Source organism: Falco biarmicus, chromosome 1 (assembly GCF_023638135.1).
Source record: "Falco biarmicus isolate bFalBia1 chromosome 1, bFalBia1.pri, whole genome shotgun sequence".
Lineage (NCBI taxonomy): Eukaryota > Metazoa > Chordata > Aves > Falconiformes > Falconidae > Falco > Falco biarmicus.
Genome location: NC_079288.1, coordinates 70,015,816 through 70,028,222, shown reverse-complemented (window position 1 = coordinate 70,028,222; position 12,407 = coordinate 70,015,816). Strand labels below are relative to the sequence as shown.

General features: G+C 35.9%; 1 protein-coding gene across 2 annotated transcripts in view; it reads right to left on the bottom strand.

Annotated features, from left to right (window-relative positions):
* The window catches only part of NFXL1 (nuclear transcription factor, X-box binding like 1), a 47,711-nt gene that overhangs the window by 15,598 nt on the left and 19,706 nt on the right, over positions 1–12,407 (bottom strand). For both annotated transcript variants that reach the window (XM_056340539.1, XM_056340545.1), the window contains exons 15-18: positions 11,778–11,799; positions 5,726–5,866; positions 3,115–3,281; positions 2,282–2,351 (exon numbers count right to left, since the gene is read on the bottom strand). In XM_056340539.1, coding sequence (XP_056196514.1) covers positions 2,282–2,351; positions 3,115–3,281; positions 5,726–5,866; positions 11,778–11,799 — 400 coding nt within the window. The remainder of the gene's footprint in view (positions 1–2,281; positions 2,352–3,114; positions 3,282–5,725; positions 5,867–11,777; positions 11,800–12,407) is intronic.

The window sequence follows — 12,407 nt, the reverse complement described above, 5'->3', positions numbered from 1 at the left end:
ACTGTAACACAACAGGCACTAGCTGAACCAGGACTGTACTAACAGCTGTATGTTTCATGAAAGCCAGTAAGAGCTAGAATCACCGGAATGGAAAACCATGCTATTCTTACATCATCGCCCACACTAAAAAGATTCTCTGGATAGCAGAAGCTGTGTAAAAACTTATTTTTCAAGGCAGCTATAGGAACAAAAATTTTAGAATTAAATAGAAGCTTTATACAACTAAAGTGGACTCCATCATCCTCAGCTTGCTTTCACATCCCACTGAATTAAGTTTAAAAACCCATCATCTGTGAAACAGGACAATTTTGAACTGCAAGCTGGAATTCAGGACCACTACTAGCTAGATTTTAAATCCCAGACTGAGTCTTGGGAATCTGTCCAGAAAAATCACAACAGTTAATCAAAGATGAGATGAAGGGAGGGGAAGAGAGAAATCTTTGAAGAGAATCTGAAGTACAGGAACACATAGTTCATGTTAAAAGATTATAAGCACTCTTGAAAATAAAGAGGAGGAAGTCTTGTAGCAAATACAACCAAAGTAACACAGAGGAAAATGAAAGGACAAAATTAAGAGGTAAATGGACAATGAAATAATATCCAAAAGTGTTCCCCCGCCAGGAAGAGTGCTTTCAGACATCCAGATGAGAAAATTGTGAAAGGCACATTCATTTACAGAAAAAAAAGATATCAGAAAGGCATCTACAAGGGCAAAAACCAGAAGATACAACTAGGCACAGCACAGAGCACAACTTTCCTGTTGGGGTTAACACAGTCTTGTCTGAAAAACAGAGGAACAGAGACTGTTGGGAAACAAGCAGGAATCCTATGAATTTTTGCATTTACTCAAAATAAAAATAAGTTTTGTAACAATGTCAAGGATTCAATTTTGATACTTCTGACACTGGAAAAAATGAAACAAAAGAAAAATTCTGAACCTATGTCAATTAGGTTGAGGCAGAATTCAGAACTACAAGAGATGAGGTAAGACAACAGGAATCTAGAGGACATCATAGGTAAACCAGCCTAAGTGAACAGAGTGGAATCAGGGAAGGAGAATTGATTGAATCAAATTATTTACGAGTGCCAGCTAAATACTACGTAAGACAAAGAAACTCAACTATACAGGGAAAGGCCAAACCAGAACAACTACATAGTAAGTGATTATGAGATAAAATACTTTCTTCAGTACAAGTGCTTATTGCAGGGAAGGAGAATTTCTCAGAAATTCTGGCAAGTTTAGCAGTGGAAACACTTTCCAAAATATTACTGACTATTCCTGTTTTTCCACTTCATAGATTGTCTAACCCTACAGTGTAGTGAAGAAAGGACTGTTACTCTCACAGCAGCTAATGACAACTAAAGAACAAATATACAATAATAAGTAATGCATGGATTTCCAAAAGTACACAAGCAGCACCTAACAGCAGCACTGGGAGGGACCAAGGAAGAAGTCATTCTGCCCACCCCTCATGTCAGTTGTGGATAATACTGCTACAAGACAAATCCTGAAATGTGTCTAAACATCTCTGAGGAAAATTTGCATCTTTTCTTATGAAAAAAGCTCCAACCAGTTCTTCCCCTGCTCCACATGCTTCACTACTCAGAAGTGGTATTTAACGTGAATCTTCCTTACTGATGCCTACATACAATGGCTCATAGTCTAAGCATCATGCAGTGGTATTATTATTCTCTTCTTTACAGCAACGCTTTACATATACCCAGATACAGTAGAAAGATTAACTTGCTTGTCTTCTATTTCACACTATTTAACATGTATTTTATTAACACAGCAGGGCATTATTAACTCATCTCACTTAAGTATAACATACTTCCCCACCCCAAATGGTTGCACAGACAGGGATTACTAGACCTGCACTTAGATGAGAACAATCGCAACCACAATTCTCAGTATTCTTCCTAATCAAACAGTATCCCATTATTTTGGAGATATAAATTCAAGACCAGATTTTAACCACGTTAGAGGACATACTCTTCCACATTCAACCCCATCTGCATGCTTAAACATTTAAGCCATTAATGCCTTGAAGACAAATCTCTGATCCTTCAATATAACCTCCTAATTTGACAGCAAGACATTAATAACTGTCCTCAGAGTACAGTTCACTAGCGCTTCGCATCTGTCATTTAGCATATTCAAGTAGACTAAGCTGTAGCTTGCTTGGCCTATGATACTGTATCAAAAACCTTGCAAAGAAGTAAAACCTGCAAAACTCCACACATCCATCCAATCCAGTATTTCTTTGTTAATATGGCTTACCTCTTTTGGACACTGATTTTTGCAGGAAATAAGAAGCTCCTTTTCTTTTACATCAGCACACGTCAGTTTTCTGTAAAAGAAAAGATGTATTTGTGATAAATTCCAAATTAAAACCAGCAAAAGTAAATAGAAGTAGGGTATATTTTAAATGTATCTCACTGTAAAGAAAAGTGGGCTCATTGGTCCACATCCTGTGGGACTAATACAAATTTAGACAATTTGAGGTGCTTTAAAGAAAATGTGCAAAAAACACACATGGGTGTAATTAATGTTTTCAGAGCAATATGCAAAGGATAATGCATAAATCCACAAGTCCCACCTTACATTTAGTAAAGCCTAGCTTGCCCTCTATTCACACACACACAGATGACTATACAGAAGTACAAATGGTTACTAAGAAGTTTTCCAATTCAAACAGCTAGAGTTTGAATGACATTAATTGTAAAGACCTTTTACACTAACGACATTAATTCTGATTCTTGTTATAAAAAGCTTCTTTACATACTGCAGAAGAACCACATATAGATCAAACATTATGTAGATTACACATATAGATCAAACATTATGTAGATTACTGTATTTGCATAATTTAAAATATTAATGTATTATAAATCCAGTTCTGCTCATGAGATTCCATGCATTTATGATTTTAGCAGTAATATCGAACAAAACCAATGAAAAAACTTAACCAGAAAACCCCCATTATATTAAAAATTATAACCTTCAAGAGATACTTTATAACTTGCCATAAGAATAGCTCCCATCCCGACATTTCAAATGGTTTCCAGTTAGTAACATTCAAATGAAAAGTTGGGTTCAGGTCTGACACTTACAAGCATTCAATATACAGTATTGATAGTTTGCAGTGACACTTTATTTTAAGCATCTGGAGACATGATGGGCAATCCCCAGGATGACAGGGCAAAACACATCGGTGAGGACAGCCAGATGGACGGGGCTTGGTACACTCCTCTTCACACTGCAAACATTCTGGACCTGCCTAACAAAATAAAACCAAAGTATTAAAGAAAGTGCCAAACAATTGTTTGTTAGATACCATTAACAAGCTTTTATAGAGAAGAAAGAGTTGTGGTGGTTTTGCTAAGGAAATCCAGCTGTTCAGTAAGATATCCCTCAAGCAAAAATAATTATATATGCCTTTACAAGAAAAGCAGAAATGCCAGTCTTTGTCGGTCAAAGAGACAGAGTTCTTTTTGCTTCCTGGGCATAAAAGGACCTTTTAATATTAGTGTTTTGGAAAACTGCCATTAAGCCAGTTAATTCTCTATGGAAAACTGTTAGAAAAAGAAGTGATTTCATATTCAGAACTAATTTTTCCTACCCACCATGTTATCATAAAACTTTAGTCATGACATACTACTCTGTAATACAGGGACAAGGAGGTTTGTTTGCTTCTTTTTAAGAAGCAAACTTTAAGTCATTCCATTTCCATACATGTACAATATTTCATATAAACTTCCAAAAAGTATTAGCTTAGGTATATGCTGGGAGCTGCTAAGGCATTGCTTCTGCTCCACATACTACACAAAGTCTACAACAACTGTAGTGTCATTCTCATTGCAGGTGACACAACTGACATCAGTACAACATGATGGACATCAGCACAGTAAATTAAACTCCATTTCTACTCATATTCTTACCATAACTCATCCAGAATCCCAGTCTGCAAATACGCACAGACAGATTGACATGGTTTATCAACTAAACCTACACAGCACAGTATTTTAAGGCTTGCTATCACATTCAAATGCTGAGTTTCACAGAAGTCAGTCAGAGTAAAGCCAATTATCTTTACACACAATGCCTTCCCAAAATAACTAATTCCATCCCAGCATTTCACCTTATGCTACTCAAAATAAGGACATAAGAATTTCAGGTTTTAATACAGTTTCCCCTGATATTCTTCCAATCCCCTTTTCTTCTGCTTCTACAATTGAACAATTTTTGCTGAAGTTTAAAAAGGAACCTTTGTACAATGATTGTTTACAAAACCTAACCTCAAGAATTCACATCTAAAAGACAAGAGCAACTGAAAGCATTTAGAAAACTGTGATATAAAATTTAACAGCAGGTAAAAGCAAACAGCTGACCTTTCTACAACATTTTCTAGCACAACATGCAGAACAAACTTAAATTCCAGACAGAAAATCGCTACTCAGACAAAATCAAGAAATTTAATCAGGACTTTTCTGACTACACCTGCAATTTTGTCTACCAAAACAACAGAACAAAAGCTCTAAAGGTCAAAGCCAACTTGAGTTCATAAAAATTCAAACAAAATTGGAAAATGAAATTTACCCATACTTCACATGTACATAGACTCCTGTTTTCTGAAAATGTGTTGCCTCATTCAAAATGGAGCTAGGAATAATCCTTACACACTCACATTTTAATTGGTTTAACTGAAGCAGTAGGCAGACAGCCTCTGATAGTCATAAATGGAGATGTCAAAACTGTCACTGTTGGTATTTGCTGATGTCACCATTACTGCAGGTTACTGTTCCACAAGTTGCTCTAAGAGCTCATACTCCTCAGACAACAGTTTCACAAACACCAATAGAACAATATAGTAACTGCAATATATACAGTTCTTAGATGACAACACCACTTCTAGGACTGGAATCTACAGGGATACGATCCTATTTAAGTTAAAATGTAACATTTATGTTTTGTACCCAACTGAATGCTGGCTCAGTTTTCTAAATGCCCAGAGAGACCATATTGCAATTTTTTCTAAAGTAATGCTTTCAAAGCTTAAAATTCTGTTTGCCTCCAAATCATGACTCTCAAACCACAAGCTACATGCTTTTGACTGTTCAAAACTAGAACAAATTTCAGCTTTGTACTTACTCGTATTTTTGTTTCATATTATCTTCAGCAACTAAAACCTACAGCTTCTTAACCACATAAATGAGTTTCTAGTTGACACTGATAAACAGGAATGTATCAACTCAGTGCTTTAAGAAGTCTTCACGTATTCTGAAACATTTCCAGTGCGCTCTCCTACAGATTTCTTACCCTCCTCAACAGATTTACAGCTCTCCTCTGGAAAGAGTTTCCCCAGTCGATTGCAAGTGCATTTGTAGACAGAGATTATCAGCAGTTCACTTGATCTCGACAGTTACAAAGACTGATTTTAACGACTTGTCAAGAAATAAGGTTTTGACGAAAAAGTAACGTATGTCATCCTAAACCAAAAAGGTATAGCATATGCAAAATACATATTATTATCTCAGGTTTTTAGTCTAAAGAAGTATAGATTAGCTACATGTCACAGCATCAATGGGAACAGAACACGTGCAAGTCTCCCACTGGAACCTGGAATAGATCCTGTGCCTTTCTGTTGCCAATTCTTTATTTTCCAGTTAAAATTGAAGACAATGTATAAAATACACAAATACAAAAGCTAGGAAATAAACCTACCTTCTTTCCATCTGCACTACTGTTCAATTTAGTAACGTGATGACATTCTTTCATACAGGTGTGATTTTGACAATCAAGAAGCCGCCCACAAAACCTTTTACATGAGTAGGGATTTGCAGAGTGACATGGTAATGGAGTAACCTAGAAGTTAAAAATTAATAAATACAAATATGCAGATAATGTATATATACACACATTGCACATGTGTACCGTGATATCTTATCTATCTATATACACCCACTATACATATATACACACACAAAGAGGAACTGCATCATTACAGAGAATGTTTGGTTCTCGAGTATCTTTGTTAAAAGAAGAAAAGCAGTGCAATGTCTATTTGACTTTTTTGTTTAATAGACTTTAGGTTCCCATCCCAATATAACCACACATTTGTTTCACACTGATTATACCAGGTAAAAAAGCCCACTTTTTTAATTAAACAACCTAACTTATGCAAAAGGTGGGGTTTTTTTAAACAGACTATTACATTCTCAAATACTTTAGTGTGATTTATTCCTTCTTTCTCAATTACACTCGTGCCTTGCATTAAAGGTTTCTAAACTGCTTTACAGTTACTGCAGAAGACTGTTATAGTTTGATTTCACAAGCTTAACTGTGTTACGGTCACCATAAACCCAAAACATTTTACAGTTCTGTAGACAGAAAACAACCTGCCAGTCAGAAATTCTATAAAACAAATACTGACTATATCAAATATAACTCCCAGGATTGGGAAGGGGAAGAAAAAATGGCTCTATTGACAGGACTAAGATTTTAATGTCTTATGATATATTTGTGCTTTCTAATTTGAGGTTAACATTCCAGTTAACAGAGCTTTGTAGTACTATTCAGAGCACCTATTTAGAAGCCTTTACTCCTCATTGGTACTGAAACAGTATAAACTTCTAACTTGGTTAACTAGGTTACTTTCCTAAAGTTGAATAGTACAAATCTCTCAACATCACAAGTATTAGAGGAAACTCACTGTTCCCATCTTCCAACCATTATATAATATTCACATGAAAAAGAATCAGTTTTGTGATGCTGTCAAAAAAATTGTGGGTTTTTTTTTAATTTCATGATCACTTCACAGATGAAACCAGAAACTATTTGTGATGTTATTACACAAGAGGCTAATATGACATAACTGACTTTGACTAGAGTAAGGGTGTGATTATGTGTTACAGCTTAAGTTGACTGAGCAGCTTTGCACTATGCCTTTTCCTTTTCTCCCAACTCTACAGTCCTAACCGTACACTCCTACCACTTAATTTGAACAAGTCTTACCACACATCTGTCTTTAAAGCAAGACAACTCAACTAATCAAAATGGACAAAAAGGAATTCGTAGGAAAAAAGTTCCTTGTCTTTTGCTAGGTTTGCAAGTGTATTGACTATGCAACCAGGTGAGCGCTGGAACTGAAACGAGGGAAGAGGGGGCAGTCCCTCACAGGGCAGTGAGGAACGCTCTCCCTTCAGCACTGTCCATGTTGATTTCCCTCCATCTTAAAGCAAAAATATACAATGTACCATTTGAATCCACTGACCTATGGAAATGCTTTCTGGGCTTCACCTCAAAAAAATCTGTACTCCGCATCAAGTCATTACAAAATCCAATTCATTCACAAGACTTCTGAACTCCTCATCCTGACCCACCGAGACTCCGTGAACCGAAGCAGTCTGCATGGCAGGCTGAATATCAGGCATGGAATACACAGGAGAAAACCCTGAAGCCATCACGTCCAACTACTCTTACATCCCTATGTTAGAGCTGACACTCATTACGCTGGCTAAAGCACTAATACAACCATCGTAAGTAGTCTGAATGCCTGGCTCATACCACACCCTGCAAACACACTACAACTCAGCCTCTGATGGCTTATGCTTCTGGTGACCAAAGGAACAAAAGCCAGCAATAGGCCTACAAAAATGAGTGTCTGAAGCAGAGAATAGTTCTATACCCAGTGAACACACCACCAGTTACCGAAGGTTTTATCATTCTTAATATCCTACCCTTTCTCATCCTCCTCCTTCCTCACAGTCGCAACTTCCTTTCAGTAGCAATGTAAGTAGTAAAGGAATGCTGGAAGATAGAAGAATGAAAAAAACAGGTGTACCAAGCATTACGATCTACCTCTGCCCACTCCTCTACCTTTCCTTGCTCCCGCACTGCCACTTATGACTACCGGTTCTTCGGTGGCTCAGGCAGTGCCAGGCAGATCAGGGCAATAACAGCATGTTAGCGCTACAGCTGCACAGTTCAATAATGCTGATGAGACTTCTTTTAACCAGGAGTCAGTCTTTCGTCATACAGGGACACAAGCTCTAGCTCCAGCTAAAGTGAATTAACAGAAGCACATAGGCAGAAGTGGAGCATCCGTTGTAGTAGCATCCCTCAAGCACACTGGATGAGATGCAATGTTGAATAAAGCAAAGGGCACTGAAGGAAGCCCACAAGCCAGCAAGACAACAGTGGCAGTTTTCAGATGGCTGACTGTGGAGAGCATCCCAGCCCTCTGGCTGCATCCAGCATAGCTCCAGTTTGCCCCTCTCACTGACTTTCTAGAGTCCAATAAAATTGTCTTCTGGAATCAATTGATATCATAGCCAAAATAAAAGAATTTCAATTAATTTAAACCTACATTACATTTTCAAATTTTGTTTCCATTTCTTGACAAGTCAGTATGCTTGGATTTATTACTAATATCCACAAAGACAAAGTAGAGAAAAGGGTTACTTTCTATAGTTGGAATGCATTTCTGAAATGGCTAAATGGAGGTCTCTACTCTTGCTACAAATATGAATATCAAAGCCACCACAAACCCCAGGAAGCTGACGAGCTGAAGAATAAAGAATGCAGATGAGAACCAGAAGTATTTTATGAAAGCTGATTGGAAACAAAGAAAACAAGGAGGCATCATTTTCAGACCACAGGTCTTCTACAGGATAAGGAAAGGAAGGCAAGGCAAAAAGGACAAGACAACTTTCAGAAGCTTTCCAGCACATCTCCTAAATGCATAAAAGCAACTAACAGATAAATCAATTGGGATATGAAAATAGAAAGCAAGTACAATAGGGCAGCAAAATTTTGGAAACATTTACGATATTCAGCCATAAAAGATGAATCGCATTAAGTTTTACATAAGTTTTAACCTAGAGACAGAGTAATAGCCTCCCTCCTATAAATGAACCACAGCTTAAAAAAACCCCTAGAATAATGAAACATAACATTAAATTCCTACCGGGGGGGGGTGTGGGGGTGGGGGTGGGAAAAGCAGCATTCTATCTGCCCGAGAACAGCATGACTGAAATTACAGGATATTCAAAATACTCATCACTGAAACAGAACCAGAATGTTTCCCTTCCCCTAAAACATTTAATGAAATGAAGCAACTACAAGAGAAATAAATGCAGCAGATTAATTAATACCATATCCAGTTAGGATTTCTTTCTTCTCATTGATCTTGTATGGGCTTTAATGTTTTCCCATAAACACTGATTTTGAATACAAATATTAGCTCTTATAATTTGATTTAAAAGAGCATATGTATGCTACTGCTATGAAATGCCAATGCTTATAGCAGTTCAAAGGAAAAGTAAAACATCAAGTTTTCATTTTGGGGTGGCAGCAATTGTTGATGATAGGTGATTTTTCTTACTTACAACTTGAAACAAAATTGACAGCTACTTTTAAGCACCTACAAATCAAAGAAGTTATTAAAAAGGCAGCTGCACACTGTAGCTAAAATAAATCTTATTTTAAACATCATGTTGAATCATACTTCCATTGAACACAGACTTTATATAATTATACCACCTAAAAAGTAGTTTTAAGTCTGTTGGTTCAAGTGATCGATCGCTTGTTCAAAATACCCGAAGACATGTAAGAGCTCGAATTAAATCAATCTCTTAAAACTACTTTTTAAACTAAATGCCAAAGTGAAATTAAAAAAGAAAGCAAGACACACAAAACCCAACAAAACGACCAACTCCAATACCTACACAAATGAAAATTACTGTCCAAGCAAAAATGTAAAGACAGTACATTTGTTTATCATATAACTTCTAAACTGTTTGCTTTCATTCACTCTTCTCATTGTCTGCAGGCATCCCAGTAAAATATAAGACAACTTTATAACTCATTTAATTCCTAGTTTGTTTCTTTTATACCTCCTCCATTATAGTTCTGCTATACCTTCTATACCTCCTCCATAACAGTCCAACATAAGTAGTAACATAGTACAGCGATGAGCCCCCTCTTCACAGCAAAACTTTGCTTGAGAAAATTGCTACTTTCATCACTTGTGAAAAGTTCATATTTCCTAGTGAAAATCCCCTCATGGGCTGGAACCTACTACAGGAGGGAGGCGTTCGTAAACACATACAAATGTTTTCTCTTGTTAACAAAAGTAGTTTGAGGTGAGAAAGAACCAATATGGCTATAAAACACTGAACAGACATGACATTTTTTTTTTCTTTTTAGAGATATCAGGAATAACAAAAAATGTACAATGCATATAAATACACTGTAAACACCCCCTCTCACACACACATTTAACAAATCATTCTTTTCCTTGACTGCTATAAAAAATCTCGAAGATTAGGACACTTCATTCCACTCCAGAAACCACTAAACTTCAGCAGGAAGGAAGCACTGCACTCTGCTGGCTGAGAGAAGGAACGTTTAATCTAGAATATCATATAACATCAATAAATCTTAATAATTAAAGTTAGGTATAGACTCCGTGGGATTGTGCCCTATTTTCTACACTAACCCATAAAGAAAACATGGCCCAAAACCATTGACTGATTCTGCTAAGACCAGTGTGCAAAGGAGAATGGATTTTTTTTCCCAATTATTCTGAAATTAGTAGTTATAAATATGTAGTAATTGGAACCATCTTCTCTAATAAGAGCAGCCATCCTGTCCTCTGTTATGGGGAGGGATATATACTTCATAACCATGTACATCTGAACAGCACCAAACCCAGTAACATCATCTAGAGCAAGTTATATATTGGGTCAATTGACCACAGCTTATATTTTGTTTATACATAAATTCATGGAAGCTGTACTGCAGATATATAAATGTGAACAACATTTGCAGATGTTGCCACCACATAATCAAGCTACCATTACAACACATACCGAAAGATTATTAAAGAAGGTCAAAGAATAAAAAAAGAGGGGATGCGTCTTTAAATATTTAAAGTGTTTTCTAGAATTTTTTACTTGCTTAAAATGAAACTAGGTTTGTTATAGTATTGTTAGCTGCATTTTGATAGTGAACTTGTATCAGACTTAATAGTAGACAAAGCTGTAATAGCAACAGTGTTTTTTTAAATAGTAGTTTAGCAATCATCTCTTAAAAATCATGAAATTTAAGATCAATTAATTTTTCTTGATTTTTAGAAATTACTGTGAACAACGATGATAGTTATTTAGCTTCAAGTGTCAATTAGATTTTCTTCTCATGACAGCCAAAACAGACAATGACTTCATCCAAAACTGGAGAAGGCTACACATCAAAAAGACAAGATAACAACTAACATTGAAGAAGTTTCTACTATATTGTCTAATTCCATCCATGCACGCTTAGATCCATGTCACGTTAAGAACTTTCCTGCAGGACTCTATACTCCTTATCCTTTTAAAAAAGACACAGCAGTTTCCAGAACTGAGGAAAGTTATGTGACAGAGTGAATAATAACTGTAGAATGACAGGGAAAAAAATCCCAGAACTATATAATGAAAAAAGACCACCCACTCCAAAAAAATTTAAACACTATTTAAACAACTTCAAGAATACACAAATAGCTTCGTATATCTTGAGCTTAAATTTCTGTCCAAGAATTCTAAAAAGTCAAGTAGTTTTATATATTCTCCAAAAAGGAACTAAAATATTTTCTTATATGTAAGCCCTTATAAAATACTTCATTGGTTTTAAAATATAAACCCCCCATATAATATTTTTCTTTAATATTTTTTTTAGACTGACAAAGTGAGATATCCTTTACATTTAACTTTAAAAGGCAGTTTCCGTGACTCACCTCATGCTGCCCAAGACACTCCCTGTTAAAGAGAGAAAAAACAGAGATTCAGAAAACATGTATTTCTTTAATACAGGACTTTAATCAGTGACTGCCTTTCACACAAAAATAATGCATTCTATTTTTAAAAAGTGCAAACTAAGAGAAAATCATACATCTATGCAGATCAACACCTTCTTTATCAACAGTTGTTTGGATTGCTGTATTTTATGACTGCAGTTCCAAAATCAGTGTTTCATGTGCAGATTACTTACAGTAGTATATGCAATTAATAATTTTTGTTTTTAAAAATTACCTGAAATGCTTTCAGATATCTTCTCCTTTGGCTCTACTAATATATCACTTCATATTTTTCAGTTATTTCAGAAAACTATCTAGTCTAACATTTACAATTCAGTCCCTTGCCTACCATTCCTAGGAAATAAAAAATGCACCCTGCTAAGAATTTTGAAGGTATTAATTGGTGACTTATTCAAACACTGATCTCCTAAACATTAAATTAATCTTTATTTTTACAAGTATGGTTTTATTTTCACCTCTGATTTCACACCTGTCATCTCCTTCCAAAGTATTATTTTGATTTCTCTACTGAAACCGTATAAAGGAGAGTAATGAAAACATTAATACTCT